The following is a 27,786-nucleotide window of genomic DNA, read 5'->3' as shown; positions in this document are numbered from 1 at the left end:
TTTTGAAGGACATTGAAATTAGTTTCTGTGATAATCCACAGCATGCCACAGAAAATAAAAATTCAATTAAATTGAATTCCTTCTATAAATTTGAAACTTTTCAAATGTTTTTAGCTGAACTATCACTGATCACCTGATAACCAAGTTGCCAATCTTCCACTTTCTATTAAAATGATTTGTCCATGGATTTGTTCAGTTTTCTAATTCCTTTTCTTTTTAAACAGGGCAGGTAAAGACTACTCCTCGGACTGGTCTGATGAAGAGAGCCCCAAAAAATACATCGCAGGCAACGGGGTTGATGAGGAGGAGAAGGTAGTCGGGGTTCGTGTTAAAGCGCTGTATGATTACACAGGGCAGGAGGCTGATGAGCTGAGCTTTAAAGCAGGTATTAATCCCTACTAATGCTTATTAATGCCACACACATGAACATACACATGGCTGCGGCTTGTGGATTCATCAAACCCCTTTTCTTTGTTCGTCCTTTGCTCTTTCAATGCCTTGCTGTGCATGGTTCTGCAGTTATTTCAAAAGGCATTGTGGAAAGGATGAAATGAAAATGGGATTGTCAATCTAAGCATGTGCGCATGTGTGTGATTAAACCCTACATGTTACATGGGTTTATTTGAGACTGCTTCCTCACATTTAGACAAAACCCATGAAACTGCTTTGGAACTAGTGAACTGACACAAAAAAAAATTTATTCATTTCCAATATGGCTGTTCTAGAATTTACAAAAATAAAAGCAACAAGTCAAAATGGGCAAAGAAATTAAACGCTTATATTAAGCTGATCTGAGCTGTTACACTTGAAACAAACTGTTTGCTTTCAGTGGAAAAAGGAATCGAATTAAGAAAAATGTTATCCTTTGACCTTGTTTTTATCGTTTTCCAGAGTAAAGTTCACATCAGGCTTCCTAATAAATCAATAGTTTCCATGGGCGATCAGCTGATCCCTGCATGTAATGAACTAACTGAATTCAAAGGCTTCCCAAAAGTCAATAAATGGCATCAGTTAGGACAGTGTTAAAGCAGAGCCCTCCACTCTGATTGGCTCAAGGTCTTTTGGATCCAGCTTAGTCTGAGTTTAACCAAATATATATATATTTGCCAGCAAACCAAATATATTTAGCATTAGTGTCTGTGTTGCAGGAAGCTGTGAAGTCATGTAGAATGAGGGTAAATCAAATCTCAAGGTCAGAACTAAATGGCCAGGGCAAGAATAATGAAACGATCTCATTTGATCTTGTTTGCTAGAATAGAGCTTGATAGATGAGCAGGTCCCAGGATCCACCTGGAGGGTTTTTAAATCAGCATGCACGCTTTAAATATTATATAGAGCTTAAAGGATACATTCAGGTTATTTATGAATGCAAGACACTGCCAAAATCCATGCCAGTCAGCAACTCTAACAAAATCTGCAATAGCAGACATGCCAAGCGTGACACCTGGTGGTCATTTACTGAAGTATTTTTTTTATTTTTTTTATCACTCAAGTAAAGTAGATTTAAAGGGGTCATATGATGTGATTTAAAGTTTTCTTTTCTCTTAGAATTGTTACAAGCTCTTGGTGCATAAAGAAGATCTGTAAAGTTGCAAAGACTAAAGTCTCAAATCCAAAGAGATATTCTTTATAAAAGTTAGGAGTCAACCACGCCTACCTAAAACATGTCTACATCATGATGTAGAAAGATTTGCATAATGCCGCCCAAATGTTCACGCAAAAAAAGAAGGCGTAACTTTTATTCTTGCTGTTGCCGCCAGCGCCATGTTGTGGAGACGCTGTGTGTTTCGTTGTGAAAGCGAAGCTACTTTATTTTGCCTTCCAAAAGATCACACGACTAGAAATCAGTGGTTCAGTTGTATTTACAACACTGTTCTGAAACAGTTCAACCCAAATATTCAGATGAGTGCTGCGCATTTTGCGGAGGAAGAGGACTGTGTCCTGAGAGAGTAGCCTACAATTCCGGTGTCTGTTTCTATAAAGTGGGGCAGTTCCAACTTTGCAAGGACAGTCTGGCGCTGTTGACTCACAGCCTGTAAGTACGTTTACATATTTAAAGAATGTGCCATTGACGATTCAAACGTGAGTTTTGAGCAGTGTAGAGTAACGCTTGTTGTTTCTCCGATCACAAATCACTGGATGCAACAAATGCCTCGTTTGTAATGGGTTTTTTGTTTTTGTCACGTCGCGCCGGGAGATGGCATCACAGTATGGTAAGGGGAGCAACATTTTCGTCACACACTTGAGGTATTCGGCCAATCACAATGTACTGGATAGCTGGCCAATCAGAGCACACCTCACTTTTCAGAACGATGAGCTTTGTAAAAATCGTTTCGGAAAGGCAGGGCATAGAGGAGAAACAATGTACAGTATGTGGAAAATAATTTGTTTTTTGAACCTTACAAACCTCATAAACACATTGCATTACACCAAATAGTGTTCTTTTTAGCAACATTATATGACCCCTTTAAAGGTGTACTCAGTATTTGTGTTTGTTGCATTGCCCGATATCACAGTCATCTTGGATTTCTGCTGACACCTAGTTGTGTGGATGTAGCATGATGCTAAAGCTAATGTTTTCAGTTCAGTATTATTTATTCCTTATGTGTAAAACTTTCTTTAATGACAGAAAAACACAGTGTACCATTAAGTTCCTACAAGAACTATAAAACGTTCCCTTAAAAATGTTTCAAAGCAAATCCTACAATTTTTTTTTCAGTGTTCCTCCAGCAAACCTTCATAAGGGAAAAGGATTTTGAGGCAGTTAATTATTAAAGTTCCCTGAATACACGCTAGAATATTTCAGGCGTTTTCATTTTTAACAGTATAGGTGCATAGAGATAAACTGACCTTGAAACCTGGTTTACGCTTGATGTGTCTGTACAGGCACGAGGGTGTGTGAAACAAAAAAGTGACATCATTGCAGCACTTGCGAAACTGTATGTTGACTCTGCAAGGCTTGACTTCACAATCATGCACATCCCAGTATGGAGCGATAGTTAGGGTTCACTAATATTACAACTCTGTCCAGTCTCAGTAAGCCTGAAATTATTTTCATTACTGTATAAACCCATAAATGTCCAATGGAAAATTTTATTTTCACAATTTTAAATTCTGTTTTAAAAAAGAATGCTAAAACACATTATAATCTACCCCACTGTTCAAAAGTTTGGAGTCAGTAAGGTTTTTTAAAAATGTTTTAGAATGTCTTTTATGCTAACCAATAAAACCTACTTTTTACATGATTGTCTGATGACTAGAAAGCAACAACATTTATTTGAAATGGAAATATTTTGTAAAATTATAAATGTCTACACTGCGTAACACCTGATTAATTTAATGCATCCTTGCTGAATAAAAAAAATAATAATTATGCAGGATGAAATATGCAAATTCATTTTAAGATTTGTTAAAAGATAAAGTTAAACTGTTAATAAAGTATTAGCGATTCAAAATAAGTATTAGATGATTGCAAATGTAATGTATACATTTTAAATATATATTAATAGTGGATATGTGTGAGCATATAATTTAAAATTGACTTCTAACAGAAAAAAAAAATCTCCATTATAATACAGTATGGTACAGAGCCATGTAATATGAAAATTATAAGAAGAGAAATGCAATCTGACTAAAACAAAAACACCTGCCCATGCATCACGTCAGAGTGCTAGAATTAAAATCACCTTTGAAGGCGGCTGTGGTGTTTGTCCCATGTAGGTGAATGTGATTTCACCAAGTGCAACATCCTTGTTGATCCTGGAATTCTGATGTTTGTGTCGTACAGGTGAAGAGTTAATGAAGCTGGGTGAGGAGGACGAGCAGGGCTGGTGTAAAGGACAGCTGGTCAGCGGAGAAATAGGCCTCTACCCTGCTAACTACGTCCAAGTCATCACATCTTGATCAGCCGCTCGGCTCTGGACGAGACCCACACCTTCCCTGTGACAGCCGTGAGGACCTACGCCAGCTGTGTCGAATACACAGCCACACATCTGCATGATGGATTGAATCCCACCATACACGAGGAGATCAGAGAGCGAGTGCGCAGTTCAGTGGTTTATTCTTTGTTTTCGCTGACACGCTAGAGCACTTTGAGATTAGTTAGGCCCCCTTTGTCCTTGTGCTTATTGAAAGATCAGTGCCTTTTTTGTAAAATGCCACAGACGTTCAGAACACGGCTGAATGGACAGTTTCACTTTGTTCACAGGAAAACGTGCGAGTGTTGTGATAGATAATCATTAGTAGTTCACATTTCAGTTACGTATGAGAATCATTTCAAGTATTTGATCAAATCTATTCAGGTTTTGCGAATCTTTGATGAGAAGCGTGTGTGTGTGGATATTTTGTGTAATATGTTAGATTTCTTTGGCCGTAGTACAGAATTGAAGGATTCTTCGTTGCATATTTACCTTTATGTTTTCACAAAGATATATGGATTTATAATATACAAACTATTACTGGGCAGATTCTGGAGTCTTGGATTCTTGTCAAAGGATTTGGGAGGAGATTCTAAAATCTTTTCAGTGGGATTGTTTTACTTTTTGTTTTTATTTGGAGCGCTGGAAATTTTCTGTTGTCAAATGAGAGAAAGTTTAAGAGAATGGGAAAAAACCTCTGGACTTCTTGTGGTCTTGATAAGTGCTCATGGGAAATATTTCCATTTTCGTATGCTCTGCCTCCAATGTGCCCCACTGTGAACATGGTTTTACATGAAACTACTGTAACAGCCCATTCTAATCAATGTAAATAAAAATACCAAATAAAAGTGAATGAGATTCTTATTGTATAGTGGCTGTGATGCTGCATAAACATGAAGTGAAGTTTTACATTAATGGTCTTAAATGATTTCATTAAAGTTGTTTCTAGGAGTTTTGTGGTTTGTAAGTTGATGTGACAGTAACTGATGTGACAGTTCAAGTGTCAAAAACTATTTCACATTTTATTTTCTAAATCTTTTATAATTATGCATGCAATTTTGACATTTATAGTCATTTTCAAGAATTATTTGAACTGCAAAAATAAATCGTAAAAAAAAAAAAAAAGTTGAAAGGTGATTTATGATAAAAACATGGATGGTGATATTTATACACTTAAAATAACCATATAATTTTTAAAAGGAGAAGACAATTGAGCTCAAGCTGCTGCATTACAAATTGTGTTGTCCTTTAAAAATTAGGGGTTATTATCAAATTTATTGAAATTCTAGATATTAATTAAAGATTAACATTGTTGTGCACATTCATAGATGTACACACTGACTAACAAAAGAGCAAATGGGTCACTGGTCAGCGGCATCATAAAATCTAAGTATTAAAAACTGTTACATGAACAGTGTTTAGGAATCATACCTAAACGCTTAATGAATTATTGTCCGCATTTGCAGTCTGGAGGAGTCAAAGCTAGTTGCCATAATTCAGAGCCAGTCTGCAGATTTTGGACAGTTTGAGCTGACAGATTTCACTGAAAATCATGTGTAAGACAGATTCTGATTTTAATTTTTTTGGAGAAGGAAGAAAAAATCTGTGAATCTATTTGGCTTGAGAATATCAAACATAAAATTTCAAGCCTATTTTACAATATTTATTGTTTTCATTCGTCTGCCCGCAACGACTTGTGCTTCTGTGTGTTTGTTGTGTTCAGTCGTTTAGCATATGAGGATTTTTTTTTCGGCAAATGCATGATTCCTAGAGTTTTAATATTTGCTCATATATATATATATATTATTATTATATTATTATTTTTAAATGTAGTGTAATCCAAACCTTAAGTAGATTGTAGAAACCACTGGCATCAGTGGCCCCTATATGAGCCATTTAGGCTGCTTTTGGGAAACAACCTGTATAACCAGTGTGGGACAAATTTGAGATGAGTCAAAATAAACAGTTCCCAAATAATGCAATCTCCAGAAATCTTTCTGGTGGAGCTGAGACATGTCAGGGGACTCCATGCTGAAACATGTTGAACACATGCCTCTCTGTGAGGCAGTTTAACGGTGAAAACTGAACTCTTCTGAGCAATAAACTGTTCTCTGACAGCCTATTTGTACAGTATTTAAATCTTGGGATTTAGCATTTCTATACTATGAAGTAGAGAATAAGAAAAAGTCATGGCTCAAAATCTGCTTTATCATGAGGTACAGCGTTCAATCACATATCATTGTCCCTTTATTCCTTTGTAAGTGTCATACATCCTTTGACAAAATCAGCAAACAGAAGAACAGTGTTGTTTTATGAGTACGTTCAGTAAACACTGAAAAATCCTAATTTTTTGCAATGGTGACTGAGAACAATACATCTAGGACACTTATTCAATATACATTATTTCCATGCCCTGCAATATCATTACAAATGTAAAATCTATTATCTAACACATTTCCTCCAATCAATATTTATCAAGGCGGTGTCCAATTAATTCAGAAAGATCCGTAAACACAGTTTGTTCATTTTCTATTCAAAAAGAAATTCACATTATTAATCCCAGCGTTCTGTCGTTTTCTAATAGAACGGTGGTGATTTTCAATGTGCACCATGCTCCTTGAGGTTTTTCTCTACAAGATCAGCAGTGAGGTTCTGTTTGCAGTCCCGCAGAGCTTTGATGAGATCCTCCACTCTGGCGTTCTCTCTCCTCATCTTCATCCACTGTCTGATGAGCTCCCTCACCTGCTCCTCCAGGTCACGGCTGTGCTTCTCCTGTATGCCGTCCAGCTGGGTCTCCTGAAGTCCAAGCTTTCTTCCAACTTGACGCCACTTTTTACCCAAACGTTCAAAAATGACTTCAGTTGCAATGTTTATTTTTTCTAAAAAAAATAAAATAAAAGAGAGAGAAAGCATTTGAATTAGATCATAATCTAAATAAAACTCTTGTAGATACTGAAATAACAATGTGTGAAGTTCCCTGCAGCATTGCAAACAAATGAAACCTTTTCTCAGAACTTGCCTCGCTGTAGTTCATCTTTCTTTAAAATAAATGCCACTTTGGTTTCATATTGTGTTACTGAATGTGATTACATTTGTATACTTGGTTCCATTTACAAGGGAATGTTATACTAAAATGGAAAACGCTTTTCCTTTGTGTTTTTGAAAAGTTTCGCGTACAGACGACAACGCTGTTAAAACGATCCTCGTTCACACAGATCCACAAATCGACCAAAACCACTGTATTATGCAGGCCAGGCCAGGCCAGTAACAGTCACTTTGTAAAGAAACACTACACACTGGCAATATAAAAAAGTCCCGTACTATATGCATTTGTGTAGTTGTTACATTCGTGTGTGTAAAAGACCACCCCCTGGATTGAAGATTCTTTTTCATATTTACTTACATTTTTTTTTTTAAAATCATTCAGTGATTAGTGGGTAAAAATATTTCATTTCACCAGTTTTGTGTACATCTTTTTTTACTTTATAAAGGCTGACGTGATTTTAAGCAAAAAAAAACCTCAGCCTAAAGGCCTTTCTTAAAAAACAAGTCCCGTACTAATCAAAACAGAAAGCTATTTGTTTTGTAGATGTTATGATTGCGTTGATGGCCAAAAGGACCAAAATTTGCATAGATTGTAAGCGTTTTGTATCATATTTGATACCTTACATTTAAACATGTTTTTTTAAAATCAAAAAAAAAAAATAAGCAATTTGTTTCCAGTTTCAATAAAAGTGGAAAAACAGCTAGTCAGTATCTCCTAATAAAATATTCATGAAAAAATAACACTATAATTACAGATAGTTTTGCCTTTGATAACAAAAAAACCCTTGCAATACATTACACTAAACTTCCTATAAAACCCTGCCAGAATATTACCCTTGTAATATTGTATCCTTCACTGCCTTTGATATCCCACAATCCTGTGCGATCCATTCCATGAAGGTTGTGATAAAAATAAATAAAGATTTGTCATAGATCATTAAACCGTTACGCTGCCTCAGAAGTCTGTCCGAAATCAGTTTCATGAGGTGCCTTCATGCAGAAACGCTGCCTGCAAAGTCACTGCCTCATAAGGGAGCGAGGCAGCAAGTCAGCTGCCGAAGCTCTCGGACGCAGCCGTGATATACATGATGCGTCTCTGCTGTTGGTTGTAATATTGATGAAGTAAATCCACACTTTGCTGAAGAAGCATTAGCAAACTCTACCATGTAACTTACTCCACCATTGTTGTGTATGTTTGTTCGCACTTGCCTTTAAATTATTAATACATATTATTATTATTATTATTATTATTATAAATATTTATTATTAATATAATTAATATATAATTAGAATATATATATTAGTATTAATAATTAATATATATTATTATTAATATAATATTATTATTATAATGCATAGTGAACAGACAAATGACAAAACAGACAGAACTTCTACAGGAATGAAATTACATAAATTCTTCATTCAAAGTTCCATAAACAAAATAAGAGAAAGATAATAAATAAATAAAATAAAATAAAATAAAAATAACATAATAAAGACATACAGAGAAAACATTATGTATCAGAGGCATTACAAAAAAAAAATCATAAGATTTCAAAAATCTGTCACCTTTCTGGTTTTTAATCAACCTAAGAGATTTGAGAAATGCATCAATTTTTAACTAAGAAATGTGAGAATTTTTGCTTATGAATAAAAAAAAATTCCAAACAAAATAAAACAATGAATAATGTAATTTACTGGAGTAATGAAGGAACCGCTTCAAGCACTGCAATATATTCTGTAAACGGTAAGGGGAAATTATGAACAGACATAAACTCTTCATAAGATAAAAAGTGACCTGATTTATCAAAAACTGGAAGAATTCCAAGTATATTCCTGTTAAACCATGTAGAAAGAAAAAAACAGATTTATTCCTAATCAGCGTGTCTACAAACCGAACACGTACTACGCACGCGCATGACGTCACCTTTTCCAAAGATTCCCGGATTGGGTGTTCACACTGAAACGATAACGGTGGCGTTTTCAAAAACTTACACTTTCAAACCCATTTAAAAAAAAAAAAAAAAAATATATATATATATATATATATATATATATATATATATATATATATATATATATATATATATATATATATATGCGTTTTCAGTCCCCGAAACGCGATGTTGTCATGTAAAAATGAACAGGCACAACGCATAAAACGTTTCCCGTTTTTGGCTAAAACGTTGTCGTGTAAACGCCCCTTCGTGATAAGACGGAAGAGCCAGCTCCAGAGTAAACATCGCCTCAGTGACACAGAGGTACAAAACCACAGAATACATGTTTTAAAAATCATAGACGCTATTCCTCACCCTGCCCTAAGTCGTCGTTTCACTTACAAATAAGAGACACTTAGAGTGTAAAGCAAAATTATCGACGGTCCACTTGTTCGCTGTCAGTGAACAACCTCAGTGTGACACGAAACGCAAGAGTTCAGTAAAAGTAAACAAACCTCGCTCTTTTGGGTCTGGTACATCAGGAGGGCTGCCTGCTCCTCTCTCATACTCATCTATTACGTTCAGAAGAACTGTCTGGCCGATCTGGTTCAGAAGTTTCCGCAGGAGTTCAGTGTTATCGGGTCCGATCGCAGCTCTTTCGATCAAGTACTCGAAAAGATCGATCCCCTTATTGGTTTTCTCAAGCTTTTTCTTCCCGACTTCTGGGCACAGGAACTTTAGATCTGACACGTTGTTTTCAGTGAGTTTATCAGAGATCGCTAGTAACATGGCTCTAAATCTGCTGTTATCCATGATGTGTTTGAATGCTAACACAACGCACCACCGCGGCTCCCGTTTTCGCTTTGAGCTCCGGCTCTCTCGCGTTAGCGAAGCATCGTGAAAACCCCTCCCTTGTGTCCTGAACGTAACCCAGCTCCACTGCTTCGGTGGGTCAGCTAGAAACTAAAAATGACACGCGCCAACAATTTCAGTTCTTCTGAACCAGACTTTTCGTAATTTAATGAATCGACGTATTCCTTACTAGCGGTGTCCGACTCGTGGGCGAATTGTTCTTTAGAGTCGTTTGTCTGTAATGATTCCAGTTCACGAATCAGTTCTGATTCATTCGTCAACAGCGGTCTCTTCTCGAGTGACTCGTTAACGTTTGAGGCTCAAAGTTCTAAAAGTAGTACCAACATTATTATAAGATTTCAGAAATAAACCTCATTTCATTCGTATTCTTCTGAAAACTAGTGATTTGAGCTGTTGAACAAGTTCATTTGGACTGAGCCGGGAAAACAATAACGTAATAGCAGAACAGCAGGAACACTGGATTGTGCTATGATTGTATGATTTTATTTTTATTTTTAATAAGTAGCTTTAAAACGCGCGTTTTTTTTTCCAGAGATGATGTAAATGATTCACTTGATGACTAAGTTTTCTGATTCAAAAGAATCGATTCGCAAAATGAATCAAAAATTTCGCGAAACTGAGGAAGGGAACTGAAATTACATTCTTCCTATTACATCGCTCCTCCTTCTTTATTTAACCCAAAGGGGAGGTTCAGCGAGTTTAATCACCAAACAGCATGTGACTGGTCAACAAAAGAGTCAATAAATGTATACATACCAAATGTATGACGTTTATTTTAGAAACATAATTCAAAAGCCAAAATACAGTCATAACCTCCCATTAGCAGTTTGAGACAGCGAAACTCCACAATGACATGACATTTAAAGGTTTCTTTCACAGAGGTAAACAGTATGTGGATGATGTAACAGTCTAAAAATGGGTTTACATTGTACATTTATAGCAGAACTAAGGCCTTTTGAGTGGTACATGTATATATATAAAAAAAGAAAACAAAATTAGGAAATACAGTTTTGTGTAATAATTAGTTTATCAAAAAAAAAAAAAAAAAAAAACCAATGCCACGTCCAAACAGTATATCTTAAGACTGAATTCATATTTTATATTTTATTAATTTGTATTAAAACCACTCTTTTATTAGTCACGCTTTTAGACACATAATTTCTGTGAATGGAAGACACATGCAACATACCAAGATATATTGTTTCCATCATCATTGTCATTTCATCAAAGTTGGAACATCACAAATCAAGACGAGAGAGAAAACATTCAGATAAGCAGACACAAATCTCTGTCGTCTTCATGAATATTAAGGCCTCTTGAACATCATGGGTTTATATACAGCACAGCCTGACAGCATTTTCAGATGCACCACCTAAAAACCAAGCACTTGCATGCTGCCAAAAATCCCCAAGACCAATCAACATCCTGTCAAAAGCACTCCACCGCATATAATAGAAATTCTAGAATACTAAAAAAAAGACCAAGAGTGAGGATTGTAGTTATTTTGATTAATTTGCAGTGTTTTATGTCTATATTCTATGTATAGACAGCTAAAGGCTAAACAGACACAATCATTACAAAGACAGAACAGAACTACTTAGTGCCTAAAGAGGAAACAGCGTGATATTGATAGTTGCTAATTCACTAGACTAGAAATATTCTGAATGAAATGTCTAATATTAAATAATTTAAAACGCACTTTAAATGAGTTGGTTCAGAGTTCAATCCTATCCTATCGATATCGAAAACATAAATGTTACATTTTCATGTTAAAATTCATATAAAAGCATTGTAGTTTCAAATAAAATGCTCATTAGCCGTCTATTAATGCTAAAGCAGCGATGCTTCACTAAACTACATACAATATTCATCAGTCGACAGATAAAACCATACAAACCCCACAGCCCTCTTTCCAAACAAACCTACCTGCAGAAATTGCATATAGCTGATAGAAAAAGATCCAAGAGAGTGTTTAATTCAGTAACAGATAAAAGAAACTTGGAACTTTTTTCCTGGTATACCAATGAGGCGGCAGTCATGTACCAATCTTTGTAAAGCAGTGGTCCTCCAGGACAGGCCAGTCCTCTACAGGCTTCCCGTTCTGTGTGAGCAGGTCACAGAGCTGGACTGAGTGTTACTGCTTCCCTCGCAGCACTGGGATCAGAGCGAGCGCTGGGCTAAGCTTGTGAGCTGGGACGCGAGCGGAGTGGCTGGGGGCTTGGGTCACGCACGGTATTCCTGTACTTCTTGCCCCGCTCCTGTTTCATGAACAACTCAACGACGAGGTTCCTCTCCTTGTGTATCTGAATGCTAATGTCTTTGGGAATGTCTGGGATTAGCCAATCCACAAAGTCGCTCATCAGCATTACCACATTCTGTACAGAGAGACAACAGAGAAGTGACATTTGTGTTAAAGTGACTCTCATGGAAACTTTGTCAAATTATAAAAAATAAATTAAATTAAAAAAAAAAAAGTTTAAAAAAGTGGCTTCAATTTTGTAAATTAATGTATTTTTTAATTTTTGATAATGACATTATTTTTATATTGTAAAGTGCATTTGTACATATCAATTATATATGTTATTGCCGTTAAAGCAACTAAAACTATTAAATTGAACTTAAAAAAAGTTGCTTGGGCAAATAACTATAAAAAAAAAGTAAAAAAAAAGTTTCAGTAAAATTACCAAAATTACAATAAAAGCTAAATAGAAATATATATATATAAATATACATATATAACTATATATAACTATATATAAATATAAATATAAATCAACTAATAAAAATGACAAACGCACAAAATTATATATATATATACACACACACACAATATATATGTGTGTGTGTGTGTGTTGTGTGATCTTTATTAATATATATATATATTAATATATATATATATATAATTAATATAATACATAAGTATAGTATAGATGTATGCTAATCATGGTAGTAGTTGAAATTAATTTATACCAATTTTAATAATGGTCACAAATGATTAAAATGGTCATCTGGACAGGATGATGTTTTGGTGTATTACTGTAATAATGTGAGAATTACAATTTTAGGAGCATTTTAATAATTGAAATGAAATGTAATTCATTTTATTTTTTCTAATTACACAACAGCAACAACAAATGGATATTATCAATGTTATTATCAATATTATAGTTGAAATTATGACCTGGAAATTTCTTTGTAAAATTCATCCTTGATCAGAAATTTTAAAAAAGTTAATATTTTATAAATTTGGTTTTGACTGACCTGAAAGACGATGACGAAAGCTAATCTTGCCGCCAGAATGGCCCAGAATTCTCTTGAGAACTCATATGGTGTGTCAGACCACGGAGGGTCCCTGTAATCTTTATATCTGTGGATAGTGTAAACATTATGAAGATAATACACAATCATAAACCACATTAGAAAAATCAGCCGGATGCCAGTACCTGCAAACGTCCACTTTGTATCCCAGGTGCATTGGCACCATGGGCTCTGTGCCAGGCTGGAAGTGACTAACATTGAAGTATGAAAGGGTGTGATTGACAAAGCCATGAAGAGTCCCGTCTGGACTGTACATGTGCTGATAGACCAGGCGTGGGATGAAGTCAGAGGTGAATGAGATCACAAACGCCTGAAGAGTGACACAGGAGGATTAGCCTTCGCCAAACCTTGCTAATGACTTTCTATGCATTTGTTTGCTCTGGTGTTCTGGGTGTTTGCTATCTGGCCCTGTGTCTCCATCAAGTGGCTTGAGTTCAGTGGCTATGGGATTTCTTTCACCTGTTTTATCATCAGTCAGATCGCTTAGAAAAGTGATAGCACACCTCTGCTCAATAGGTTGATTCATTTATGTTCACAGCATAAATCTTACAGAATGAGCAGGACTTAAATTGTAGGTGCAAAAAAATAAAATAAAATGCCACTAATAATTAGTAATACTAATAATGGCACTAGTAATATCAATGTTGAGAAATACAGCTTCATAGAATATACAAAACAGGTACATCACAGCACAACATGTACAGCTCTTGTTTGTTTCAGAGAACTTAAACCTACATTAACAATGACGGCCACTTTACTGATTCCTCTGAGAAGAGTGTACCAGATTCCTGGAGACAAAGAAACAGAAACAAAGACAAGAGACATTAGATTACACATGATGTGTATTTTAAATGTTGCTAGATTTACAGGGACTAAATACTGCTGTGTCACACTGAATGTCATTTCTTAACAGTCATGAAAATAATAAATAAAAATAAAATCTTTAAAAAAAATAAAAATAATAATAAAATCTTGATAAATATAATAATACTCTTAAATAAAAGTATAAGAAAAAATATATTTAAATGTTTTACTTCAATATTTTTCTTTTGATTTAACCATGTTCTTGACAGGGTTTGTGAGATTCAGAAATAAAGACATGTATTACCACTAGGTGGCGATAAATGTTTGTCATTTAACGTTATTGATTTTTTTTTCTTTTCACTAGTCTAGAGTATTGCAATGAAAACATGCATCTGCCCTCTTCCTTAAAATCAAGACAATTTTAAATGTTTGTATATACATAGACAAAGACCTTTAGGCTTGGCTACAAGTAAGCGAATGACCTACACTAACCCCCAGAGCAGGGCATGCTGTCAGGGCCGTACACACCGGGGACGAATATCGGTGCGCGTTATTCGCCAGCGTTTTTCAACGCGTTTTTTGTGTTTCACACCCAAGCGATTTTCGCTGACGATGAGCCGAGTGAACATGCAAATTCATTCCCTGACATTAGATGGCGCTTAATGTAAAACAGAAATACTAGAAATACTAGTTCTCTTTTATCAAGATTTTTGTAATCGCTGTCGCGTTTGTCATATAGTTCTTTGTGTTCCGACACCAACGAGACCAGCAACTCTACATTCATCTTGCCTTGCATCTCTTCGTCTTATTTCTTCCCGGCAGTGTAGACGCTACTTGGCGTATATCTTCTTCGCCCTTACGTATGTGTGCTCAGCAAGACAGTTTTGTGTTTGAGCGCCCCCAAGTTGTGTTTTACTGTAACTTCAGAAACTCCAGACACGTGTGCAAAAAGCGCCATTCTCATTGGTCGTATAGTTTTTGACGCGGTGCGTCAAACCAAAAAAAACGAACCCGAGGCGTTTTTTAAAAAATGACGCTTTTACGCGTGGCGTTTTTCGCGTCGGTGTGCACACGCACATTGGCGCCCTTTGTTTAGTCACGAGGCGTTAAACGTCGGCGAATATCGCGCGCGAAATTCGTCCCGGTGTGAACAGGCCTTAACCCCCAGAGCAGGGCATGCTGTCACAACACAAGGCATGTTGGCACAATAAATAAATACATACACATCAAGAATTTGCTAACAGTGATGTATAACTTAAGGGGCAAATTGTCGACAGCTTGCCCCGATATCAATACGAGTTATCAATATGCATTGACCTGACATGAAGATCAAACATTCAGTTAAATTCTACCTTTATATTGTAGTTGATTTTTGCCTAAATCTTTGCCCATGTTACTGTATTCATTAGCTATTATAACAATATTATATTGTGGTTGATTTTAGAATTTTAGTTCTTTTAACAAATAGGTTTCCTCCAAAGATGAGCAGATGACCAGAAATATAACCATTTCGAGAATCTTTCAGAGCCAATATTTCCTGGTGATACAGTACATCATTTTGGAAATACATTATGCAAGAAATCACTTTAAAGTGACATCAGGCCTTTGCATCTGAAAGGCCAAATCAGTAACTTTCCATAAAAATGTCCTATTGTACCTCTTAATTTAATATCCAGGGGCTTTTTTTTTTTACCTTTATAAGGGCAACTTGTTTTCTAACCTTAATAAACATATTTGTCAACTGTTATATAAAATTCTTAAATGTAATCAATAAATTTAGTTAGAATATCATTTAACTATAGGGCTGTTACCAATTAAATTAAATCATCTGTCTTAGCACGACAGAAGAGGCACAGAACATGCTGTAAGTGACAAATGCTCAAATAATATTATGAGATTAATGTTTGAAATCTAAAATTGTGAATAAAATGAAAAAATACTTTGAAACTACTGCAAAACTGCCATTAGGTGTCACTAAAGAGTCTTAATAAGTGAATCATTCAGTCACACATTCAAGCCATCCGTAAAAAAATAACTGATTTGTTCAGGTACAAAGCAAGTGAATGGGTCTTTATGAATGAGTCACTGAATCATTCACTTAACTACAGCAAAAACACTGACTCATTTAGTGACGGAATGCTTGAAACATGTGGCTGCTTGTGGAGATACGCAACGTTTCTGCTGTGGCTTTGTTTGTAACTACTTTTGTTGAAATATCACTTAATATCAATGAAAAAGACTCTTTATTCAGTGTCTGTTTAAAATGAATGCCACTTTTGTAGTTGAAGTTGCTTTGCATTCAACTTGTACATTTTATCAGTTCATGCTTTCCCTTGTTTGAGCTAGAGGAATGTGTATAAACATTGCATCACATCTCAATAAAGCTCATTTAATGTGCTGAAAATCAGTGTGTAGATACCAACCAATGTCCTTTGCTCTTACAGCAATCGGCCTTCTCAGCTCCGTGACAAACTTTTTGGCATCAAGACGGATCTCAATGACGTTGTTCAGTAGAGCAAAGAGAGGAGCCAGTGGAAAGGAGGCCACAAACAAGGTCACCATCCCGAACTGAATAACTAGATAAGAAAAAGAAACAAAAACACAAAACAAATGTCCATAGAAGGTTCCACTAAAGCACAACTCGCAGAATTACTGAGAACATCTTATCACATCAGATACATCAGACGTTGGTATGCTGGGAAACTGGGTCTTAAAGGGGTCATATGACATTGCTAAAAAGAACATTATTTTGTGTATTTGGTGTAATGCAATGTTTACGCGGTTTAAGGTTTAAAAACACATTATATTCCACATACAGTACACTATTGTTGCTCCTCTCTTCCCTGCCTTTTTTCTGAAATGCATCAATTTTTACAAAGCTCATCGTTCAGAAAAGAGCGGTGTGCTCTGATTGGCCAGCTATCCGGTGCACTGTGATTGGCCAAAAAATCTTCCCACATGGTGACATAGATTTGTGTTTTTTTTTTTTTTTTTTGAATGAGGTGTTTTTTGTGGAAGGCGTGGATGAGTCTTAACTTTTAGAAAGAATATCTCTTTAGGTTTGAGACTATAATCTCTGCAACCTTACAGATATTATATAAATGCACAAATAGCTTGTAACACTCCAAAAACAAAGGAAAACATGAAATCAAGTCATATGACCCCTATAAGGCGTTAAAAATCAAAAACACAAATCGCCCACAGAGTAATTCACAAGAATTGAAATCCTTCTTGGATTGTCGATTTTATGTGATTTTGAGCTGATGCTTCTGAATGTTACTAGTTTAAGGTCTCAGGTGGAGATTGGATAGTGCCATGCTCAGACATGGAAGAATGGGACAGGAGAGACAGAGAGAGATAGAAGGATAGAAGATAAAAGTATAGATGGAGGATGGTAGATGAGGGGGTGGGATGTTATTAATGAATTCAAGCCAGAACTAAAGCTCATAATCTCACACTGCTCTGCCAGCCCCCCTTTGGACCCATAATGCCTCTCTCTTAGCAGAAGTCCATCCCACGCTGTAGCAGAGATGAGGCGAGATGAGAGGAGAGGAGGGGCACTGCAGATCCTTCACACAGCGGACATGCGTTTACCCTGTTTATTGTGCATGCCGTCTAGGAGCTTGAATTACTCTCATATAACAGTGCTTTGAACAGATGAGGTGTATAAATCTGTCTGCTTGTGTTTAGACATTTCAATTAGCAGTTGTAGACGGTGTGAATTTAATAATTCATTATCGGAAATTGTTATTACAATACATTTTTAATGACGCCGTGTTCCTACAAGAGTGTGGAAAACAGCCAGCAGGACCAGGAGAGAATACAAACAAATGTTTATACGTCTCTGTGTGTGTGTGTGTGTGTGTGTGTGTGTGGGCGCGTAGTGTGTAGTGACTCACTCATTTCCATGTACTCTGGGTTGAGTCCGACAAAGGGCCCGAGGAAGTGGTCCTTCTCGTGACGATGAAGCGTTCTGTTCAGCTCTTCCTGATGGTTTTTGTCTATCTTGCGTTGTCGGAGCATTTTCTTCAGTTTCCTGTGGCACAGATACATTAATAATCACTGTGGATTTTGCATGTAACTAACTTGGTGAACTCAAGCATTATCCATTACATGATGTGTTCGTTTACATCGAACAGCCACCATTCAGAGTGTTGTTGTGAACCACCCGTCCGTGTTTGTTTACTTAATATTTTGGCTAATAGGATTTACCTAAATTAGATATCTGTATTTTTTTGCTCTGTTCACAATATACATACTGTAAACATACACACACACACACACACTCTCTACTTAATAAGAGCATAACTACACCTAAAACTATATAACTACATGTAAACTATAATGATTAGGTATTTATGTATTTGCTTTGAAATGGCTTAAGAGGTTTTTTTTTTTTTTTATTAGAGAAACAATCATTTCAAACGAGCAGCAAGTTGATTAAAAACAATGCAAAATAAAGTTAAATAAAGGAATGGTTGTTCCAAAACAAAATTCTGTCACCATTTACTCATACTTTTAAGAATGTTGGTGACCATATAGTTTTGGAAATTCTTCAAAATATTCAAAACTCACATAGTTTTGAAACAAAGTAAGGGTGAGTTAATTCATTATTGGGTGGACTATCATCTCAACAAATAACCCAACAACTTCTCATCAAAAAAAACAACATTTATTTATCAATCAATACATATATTATTACATTTATATGTATTGATATAATGATTGTTATTAACAATCAGCAATAATTTCTATATTTGTACTTTGGCTAAATGCGGTGTTAAAAGCCTGTTTCTGCCACAAAATAAAAATAAAACAAGGTAATTGCAACTTTTCATCTCAATTATGACTTTAAAAGTCTCAATTTTGAGAAAAAAGTAAGAATTGCAAGATAGAAACTCGCAATTGCGAGAAAAAAATGATTATTTCTTTATTTCGACTTTTTATCTCAATTATGACTTTATTTCTCAAAATTGCGAGTTAAAAGGTCTGAATTGCAAGATATAAATTCGCAATATGAAGTCAAAATTGTGAGTTATAAAGTAAAAAAAGTTTGAGATATAAACTCGCAATTCTGAGAAAAAAAGTCAGAATTGTTTATATCTCGCAATTCTGACTTTATAACTCGCAGTTTTGACTTTATAACTCACAACTGCGTGGTATAAAGTCAGAATTGCAAGATATGAACTCGCAATTCTGAGAAAAAAATAAGTCAGAATTGTGAGATAAAAAGTCGCAATTACCTCGTTTTATTTTTTATTCAGTGGCGGAAACGGGCTTCCATAGAAAAGAGATACATAAGATGAAGCAGAAAATTTAATAAATAAATTACACAAATATTACACAAAATAAGACACATATCAGTGGGTGGATTTATAAACTTTGGGATGTGATGAATATTTTTTTATTGTATAATATTCATTCAACAAATAATAAATCAAATCAAACCAAACTCAACACACAACAACAAAAAACAACAAACCAACTATAAAACCTTAGGCTCATAATTTTTTGGTAGTACAGCACACCATGAGCTGGTTTTGGGATCTGAAGGAGCATTTGGACCCGGAAACTGTGACATATGACCTCAGAATCTTCTGCACATTTCCCCCAAAATTCAGATCAGAAAATGTGGAAAATCGTTGGAGATTCTGTTTGGACCTGCTCATGTATTTCTTTTACCATGTACTACCTTCAGAGGCATTTGCCTGAGATGTGCTTACAAACAAGTATATTTGCATTTGTCCAAGAGAAACATAATATGTATTTGCAAGCAAGACACAAAAAAGGTCATCAAAGTCTTTTCATGAAAAAAAAAGGCTTATGGAAGGTATTTACAATGTTCTCGTCAAAGTACAGTAATTCCCTAAAGCAATCATGTCTAGAAATGTATGTCACACCTATAATGCATAGTGGGAATTTATCAGATTTCTTTCATCTACAAATGTGTTTGCTACTCACGGAACACCGATCTCAAACAGGTTATTCTGGATGAGCTGTTTGCCAAGCATGGTGATGCAGAGCTGAATGCACAATTCCATCAGACAGCCGGCATGGGCGCACTGCAGGGTGAAACAGAGAGATTTCACTCAGTTACTATGGAGTTGACTGGCTACACACCTCCGAAAGTGTTAGTCATCAGGAGTGAGGTAACTAGGACAATCTGTCAAGTTATTTTTCATAAGATGATGTGGGTACAAGAAAAAAAGAACCAACCACCAATGACACACACATAAAAGGAGGAAGCTGAATGCTAGATATGTACCTCTTCCATTCGGTAAGACCCCATAACGTAGAGATATTTGCCAGGACGTCCAATGATTCTAGAAGCATTGGATAGAAGAAGGTCAATAGCTGTGTTTACTAGCCGCTGCACAAATGCAAGTGAAAAAAAAATAGACATTACAGTCAAAGTACACTAAAGGGGGGTGGGGGTAGCTCTTTTCCACAACCTAGTGAGCGATATTATATAGGTCAGAAGCATACTGTATGTCACATGTATGTTGTGCTTTTAATGCTAATGTTTTAGTGTCTCCCCCCAGCTTCTTCACAGTCTACTTGGCAGGACTTCCTTGGTCAATCAGGTAGACCAGCATTTTTGGCTAATGAACAGATGTGGATCCAAGCCAGCACTATTTTTGTATGAACCAGCATGGAGGGGTACAGAAATGATGACGGTCTAAGCTGGTATTTATGAAAGTTTGTTTCTGTCACGGGTTTAAAAAAATAAAAAAAGGTAATAGCGACTTGTTATCTCATAATTCTGACAAGCCATCATTTACTTTTAGTGAGCAATGACAACTTCAGGTGACAGTTTGTTGGTGAAGCAACAAAGTTGAGCGGAACATGACTAGTGACAAGATGTGGGGACTACCAAAGAGAGTGAAGATGTAATCACTGCCTCATAAAATTAGATAACCACTGAAAAGTAAGAAAGCCAACTAGAAACCAAGAATGAAGTAGCTGCATTAACATGGACCCTACTAATCCGATCGTAATAGGACTAGAAGCACAATCAGAATAAAAAAGTCACATGTAAACACGTCAATCGGATTGAACTGGCCAGATCTGGCTAAAATTTTGATTGGATTGTAAGGGGTGGTACTGCATGCGCAGTGACGTAGAAATAGCGTAATGACTTATGATGCGTGGAATGAATAAAGTCGAATAAAGTGTTGAATAAAGTGTCATAAATGAGTGTCACGTCATTATAAAACTTTATAACCCTTTCAATCTACGTCTGTGAAGTGGAGCAGGATAGCAGGACAACGTCCCACCAGTCCTTGTTTAAGACTCTCATCAACAGACGACTGGTTTTGGGTGCAGGAAGGGGCACTTTTAATATTGTTTTTTAAAGTAAGCAGCACTGCACAACAGTTCATGTGCTGGTCGTCGCCTAATTAGGACCCGAAGTAGATAAATATCACATGTGCTTTTTAAAACAGTATTCCACAACAGCGGGAAACTCTGTATATTCCTGCATTGTGCGCATGTCAAAAGAGTAAATCCAATCAGAAGCTTGTGACATATAAACGCGCATATCAACCCGATCACTTTATTTAGCATTCATTTAAACACTACGTTTGGATTCGTCAATCATAATGAATTAATTCCGATGAAAGCAAAAAGTGTCCATTTAAACATACCTAGTGACTCACTGTGAATGCACCATATGAGAGCATCAATGTGAATTGTCAACGGAAGCCTGCAGTAGTAAGTGTACGCCCAATACATTGTTTCTATTGTTTAAAGTATTATGTGCTGCTAGAAATTACAGTAGTCATTTGTGTTGATCTGTATTAATTGCGCTGGTGCTGTAGGGCGGCAGCCGTCCTGCTGTATTTTTGCTAGCCTTTGACGTTATATCCTTTGCATTGTTAATCTAAAAGGCGTTCATTATTTTCACTTAATTGCTAGTAACTCATACACTCAAACTATCCTTAACATGTGAAGCCCTCCTTTTTTAAAGACCTAACCTATGTAATGATCTGCAAGTGTACCTGTGCACGTCCAGTGAAAAAGGACTCCAGCAAGGCACTTATTTCTACCTTTTTTTCTCCTTTATTTTTTTGTTGATTTTTTTCACCATGCGTACAAAACCCTCCTTCAGATGCAAAAGACAATGCAATATGCCAAATCTGTCATCTCTTTGCAACTTGCTCATCAAATCAAAACTGCAAGTCAGGAGGTAAAACAAATCAGACAGCTCTCAATAATCCCTTTGAATTGCATGCAATTACTAAGACAAAATGTTATTGTTTGTTATATATCGTCCTACATGTCAGCTGGGGAACTTTTTCAGAAGAGCTGGATGTGCTATTATCTTCCTACCCTGAAGATGGCAGCCCAGCTGTGGTTCTTGGGTTAATTAAACATTCACCCGGATAAGCCTCATGCTGTGTCCTTCTAAGCTCTCCTAGCCTTGTTTGACCTCAACAATTTACCAACTTACAAATCAGGAAACCCACTGAGCCTCATTTACACAAGTAACTGTACCACAGGCAATTTCCTTGGTACTCCATTGAACATTTGCGATTTCCACCTTGCCTGCTGCACACTCTTTGCTGGTTTTCTTTCAACATAACCTCCACTCCCTCATACTTGTTTCTATGATCGCCCACCTCTGTTCACCCAGCTAAAAGCTCCTCCTCTCTTATGTAAATGATGCATTTAAATCCACTTGAACATCTTGTCTAGACAGCATCTGTCCTCTCTCCTCCAGGCCTGTTTGCGCAAAACGCCCACTAAACCCCTGAACATCTGATGTTCTTCGTAAGACCAAACTTCAGAGACAAAATGGCAGCAATAGAAGGTTCCTGGTAAAATGAGTAGCAAGAGTCTTTTTCAAAAGCAGAAATTAATCAGAGAACTTGTCACTGAAGCCCTGCGGCTGGCAAAAGCTGCCTCTAGATTAGTTGTCTTCATTCTGCTGGATATGTCTGCAAGTGTAAATCATCAGACTCTACTATTTATAAGGTATCTGAGAAGTGAGCAGGATTTAAATCACATCAACTATCCATGGGGGTACCCCAGGGCTCAGTATTAGGCCCCTTAACACTTTTCATGTGTACACAAACAATCACTGGTGACATATCATCCAGATACATGGATTTGGGAATAAAGCATGCTGGACAATTCCTTTTCAAGGCTGTTGTCATCTCCAGACAGGACTACTGCAAATGGTCCAACCTTCCTATATGCACTACCTGTGCCGCAAATGATCCAGAGTGTGGGTGACATTAAGTGTACCCACATAACCCCTAACACACCACACCTACTCCCAGTCTCTATTATTTTAATATTATTTTTATGTTTTTCATGTGAGAAGCACTTTCTGCAAGGAGCAGCTGTCTATACTGTACTTTGTTCCAAATCAGTCACTTAGACAGCAGGGCAGCTCACTAGGTTTGGAAACAGCTTGTCGCTCTAACAAATGGAAATCCTATTGTAGATTTGTTAATAACCAAGTATCTGATACCGTTCAGTTTCAGAGTGACTCCTTGATACCAATACTCTCACCTGCCTCTGAAGAATGCCAGGTACACAATAGGGGTAAATGCATTTGCGAACTTCAATATGAATGTCTTGAAGATCAGCCTCTCCTCAAAACTCTTGTCAGTTTTTGGCACCTCTGATAGGTTGAAAACAACAGCAAGTTTTGTAAGCATGTTTTGCAACAAATCTCGCAAACCTAATGTCTTGAAGTCAATAACCAGACGTACCCATAATAGTGAGCCAACGTGCAATTGCTCCATAGACCTCATCCATTATGATGATGATAATGAGGTTGATGATAGCAGCAGTGGTTTTAACGGTGGCCCGTATATTAGTGCGGAAGGTGGGAGTGGAACTCATGTGCAGGGCAGTCATAATGGAGACCCTGTATAGCACCACACCAAACACGATAGCCAAGGTCACAAAGATCTGCATTGGGCACACAAACAAACAAAATAACAAAAGTGACTTGTAATCAAATAATTTAGTGACAGAGACTGGATATAGCATCATGCAAAAGACAACATTATTGGTTACCAATGCAATTAGAGAAAGCCAGATTTAAGTCAACATGACTACTTTATTATGCAACTGAATACAACTGATAATAAAGTGAGCAGTCTGCTCATGTGATTTCAACATGAATTAAATTGCCTGGTTGTTTTGAAAATAAGGTACATTTAACTACTAAAAAATGTTTCATTTCATTTATTGTCATATTTAAAAAAGCCTATGTCCTTCATAGCCTTATAATAATATATATATATATATATATATATATATATATATTTTTTTTTTTTTTTTTTTTTTCTCTAAATAAATCAGGTCTTACCAAAAAAACCATCATGGTGTTATAGTCATGTATGCTGGCATTCTGTCTCTACATGTCAGCTTCACATTTTCTGCCTAGAAAAAGATATGAATTGTCAAATGTGAGATCAGAACATATAATATAGACACAGCCTAACACTTACATCCTGCAACAGAAACTTGGTCAAAAATCAGATGTGTAGACTCAGGGCTCCAGCATGCTTTGGCCTCCAAAGGGACAGAGAGGGTCAAGCCAAGCAGAGCAAAATCAAGCCCCTAGACATGCCTCACAGCTGTGCTGTCACATAACATTCAGTATACTGCAAGTGGGTCAACATCTACTGAGCATAATACATAATACCCAATAATCCAGACATCCTTATGACAGCAAGGATGGCATGCATAAGTCAACAGACAAAAATACTGCTAGAATTAGCATTGCCTGTGTTGTGCCAGACACTACAAATTAAGCCAAAATTATTTATCAGCATATGGTCTGGTCCACATTGTAGATTATTCTAGCCAAGAACAACCCACTTGGACAAGAAGGGGCCTATTAAATCCTTAATGTAGGATAAAATTTCTTTCTTCACATCTTAAATGTGTTTTTAATACATAATTGCACTAGCTGTGTTGAAAACATGCATTATTATTATTATTATTATTATTTGGAGATGTTAACCACCCTGACTTTTAGAAATGGTGTAAATCCACTTGGCAATTCTGTTTGCAATATGCAGCAGATGGTCAACGAATGGTGAGTTTGTGAGTTTTTTTTTTCCCTCTGAAGCTTGAATTCATAAAGACCTACCTTTGGGGATTGCTCTTTCTTCAAGGACTTCTTCATGACATGGAACTCATACTCTGCTCTCGGCTGACTCTGGGTAAAACAGAGAAAGCAATTCCCACATATACACGACTAATACCAGTTTAAAAGTGAAAAACACTGGAAAGAGATAACTGGTTATGGAGCCAAAAGCAGCCATGTGCATGATCAGTGAACAGAACAGAAATTCTGGTAATAGCAACACAGTGACATTTAGTGAAAGTATAATCCTTAAAAAACCAAAAGCTCTCAGCACCACAAATACATATTCCTTTCCACATTCACCAGCTTGAGGTTTTATTAGTTCCTCCTGCTTATTTTTATCCACATAAACAGTGGCAAGCCTGGAAAGACTGTGACTGCCGAAAGGAAAGTGAGCAGCTTTTGACCTGTAAGGCCGGAGGAAGAGAGAACAGGAATCTCCCAGACCTCCACAGCAACAGACCGATAGATAGATAGATAAGTGCTGGTGGAATACTTTACACAAGCAAGAATGTGACGACGATGCTTGAAGACGACTTTTAAGTTAATATGAAGAATATGTTAGTACTAAAATGCAACTGTTAGGTTAGGAAGGAAATAAATTTAGTTAATACAGTGAATGAACCGATTCCAAACCTTTTGTTTCCCCTATACAAAACAGGACAAAAAAACAAACAGTGAAAAACAGTTTGATTTCATGGCACTGAATCAATAGAAAAAGACATGTATAATTCTTTATACCCAAGCCTAAGGATAATACAAGTCTGCACAAGAAAATAATGAAGCACGCCTACAAAACATACATAAACCCATATAATTATCTTATCAACACATACATTGTGTCTTATAGTGACACTTTTCTAGGTCAACATGGGTGTGTGTGTGACTAACCTCGCCGTCTTCAAAGCTGGTCATGTCCCAGACGTAATTGAGCCTCATTTGCCTTCTCTTCCAGTGCTCCATAAACATGGTGGCTGTGTGACACAGAGCGGTAACCTTCACTAACAAACCCACATTTATACTTATTGATCGGCTCAGCTCTGATCAGGGCGCGATTTCTCTTATTATAGCTACAAATGAAGCCTGTACTTTTCTCAGAGGCTATTTTTTTTCCTTATCAAGAATATTTTCATTATTACTTCATTAATTTCTAGGGTTGGTAACTTTGGGAATCACTAATATGTCAATGTTTTCTCTGAAGTATTATGGATCTCCTGCAACATCAGGCTGTAATTTTTTTTTAAGAACTTATGTTTGAATTCATTTTGTTTTAAAGCATTTAAGTCCAATTCACAATTTTAGCTTATGTGTAAACCTTTTTGAAGAGAACTAAACTGAAATCATCTAGGGAAGTGTTCTCAATACACTTCACATTAGGTAAGTGTGAATGGAAATTGAATCGAGAACCAATCATAAACCAAAGTGAAACAAAACGAGATCTGAGTCCAGTTTCAAGATCAGCAGTGTGACTGCAAAAAGAACTATATTTCGATATTCTTTTATACTTTGGAAATCACTAACACATAAATGTTTTCTAAAGAACCATGGAAAGTTCTCCTATAGCATTAGGCTGTAAAACATTTTGGGAACTTGTAATTTAAAGGTGTTTGAGTCTGGTTCATAATTTCAGCTTATGTGTGAACACTCACAACAACCTCAGTTCCCTTTAAAAGAGAACTGAAAACCATCTAAGGAAGTGTTCTCAATGCAGTTCACTTTAGGCCAGTATGAATGAATGGAACCGATCACAACCAAAGTGAACCAGAAAGAGATTTGAGTCTGAATGCTGTATGAATGCAAAAATAATTATTTTTTGATATTCTTTTTTTATTTTCTATACCTTGTAACTTTAGAAATCACTAATACATAGGTTTTTTTCTTAGGAAACATGGAAGGTTCTCCTATAACTTTGGGCTGTAAAACCTTTTTTCAGGAATCTATTCTAATGGTGTTTTCACACTTGGTTCAACTGAACCATTTGAGTCCGGTTTACAATTTTAGCTTATATGAAAATGTTTACCATAACCTCAAACCCCTTTAAAAGAGAACTAAATCAAACTATCTGAGGAAGGGCTCTTAATACAGTTCACTTTAGGTAAGTGTAAATGGAAAGTGGATTGAGAACCAATCACAACAAAAGTGAAACAAAAAGAGATCTGAGCCCACTCTCAAACTCAGCACTATGAATGCAAAAAGAACTGGATTCTCTTTCCACTCAATTCACTTTCTGGCTCACTTAAAAACAGCTCAATTTGATTCTTTTAAAGAGGACTCAAGTTAGCAAGTAGCCTTGTCATAGGGTGTCATTTTTCATTTCAAAGCCTGTAACTGTAAGAGATTAAAACAGGAAAAGCAAATTTAGGGTTTTAGCCAAAGTAATCAGCTTTTTAAGAAGCTCAGCATTTGAGTGGGGATGAGTACAGGGGGTATTATAGAGAAGTGTAAAACCAGGGCACAAATCTCTTCAGCATTTGTCAGAGCAAGTCTGCCCTCAATATGTAGAGACACAACAGTTTGGTGTACAGCAGCAACAAAGCGTGCGGGTGAACATGAAAGGAGAACAGAGCTGCTGACCCCATAGTGCCATAAAGATGGCGAAGAAGACGGTGGCCGCATTGTCGAACAGGTGGCTGGCCCTAGCCGTGCCGCAAGCCGTGACCAGTTTCCAGTAGCTGCAGGCTCGGTCACACATTGGGCACATGGTGATATTGTTTCTCTCGTCGCAGACCTCCATACTGAGTACACAAAGAAGAAAACCTGATTTCAGAAATACATCGCA

The 27,786-nt window shown here is 36.5% G+C and overlaps 2 protein-coding genes and 1 pseudogene across 13 annotated transcripts in view; 1 reads left to right on the top strand and 2 right to left on the bottom strand.

Moving 5' to 3' along the window:
• Positions 1–4,781, top strand: part of LOC109047243 (protein kinase C and casein kinase II substrate protein 3-like) — a 40,073-nt gene extending 35,292 nt beyond the window's left edge. For 6 of the 12 annotated variants that reach the window (XM_042755067.1, XM_042755066.1, XM_042755070.1 and 3 more), the window contains 2 exons: positions 225–385; positions 3,788–4,781. In XM_042755067.1, coding sequence (XP_042611001.1) covers positions 225–385; positions 3,788–3,903 — 277 coding nt within the window. In that variant the 3' untranslated portion in view covers positions 3,904–4,781. The remainder of the gene's footprint in view (positions 1–224; positions 386–3,787) is intronic. The other 6 variants (XM_042755073.1, XM_042755075.1, XM_042755077.1 and 3 more) reach the window with 3 other exon arrangements.
• A 1,365-nt stretch (positions 4,782–6,146) lies between these two features.
• Positions 6,147–10,033, bottom strand: LOC122144293 (FAS-associated death domain protein-like). Its single transcript, XM_042755087.1, has 2 exons — positions 9,415–10,033; positions 6,147–6,796 (listed from the first exon to the last, which is right to left on the bottom strand). Exons 1-2 carry the CDS (start codon positions 9,710–9,712, stop codon positions 6,516–6,518), a joined length of 579 nt encoding a protein of 192 aa, XP_042611021.1. The 5' UTR covers positions 9,713–10,033; the 3' UTR covers positions 6,147–6,515.
• Positions 10,034–10,521: 488 nt separating this feature from the next.
• The window catches only part of LOC109113229, a 32,429-nt pseudogene continuing 15,164 nt past the window's right edge, over positions 10,522–27,786 (bottom strand).

Source organism: Cyprinus carpio, unplaced genomic scaffold (genome assembly GCF_018340385.1).
Source record: "Cyprinus carpio isolate SPL01 unplaced genomic scaffold, ASM1834038v1 S000006632, whole genome shotgun sequence".
Taxonomy (NCBI): domain Eukaryota; kingdom Metazoa; phylum Chordata; class Actinopteri; order Cypriniformes; family Cyprinidae; genus Cyprinus; species Cyprinus carpio.
Note: the sequence above shows the minus strand (reverse complement) of the source record. Positions and strands in the feature narration are given on the sequence as shown.

What these genes read in the sequence shown, in the direction of transcription:
- LOC122144293 (XM_042755087.1), bottom strand. Translation starts at nt 9,712, where the DNA reads ATGGATAACAGCAGATTTAGAGCCATGTTACTAGCGATCTCTGATAAA. An exon ending in ACCAGACCCAAAAGAGCGAG is followed by an intron (nt 6,797 to 9,414) that starts GTTTGTTTACTT and finishes TATTTTTTTTAG; the next exon opens with AAAAAATAAACATTGCAACT.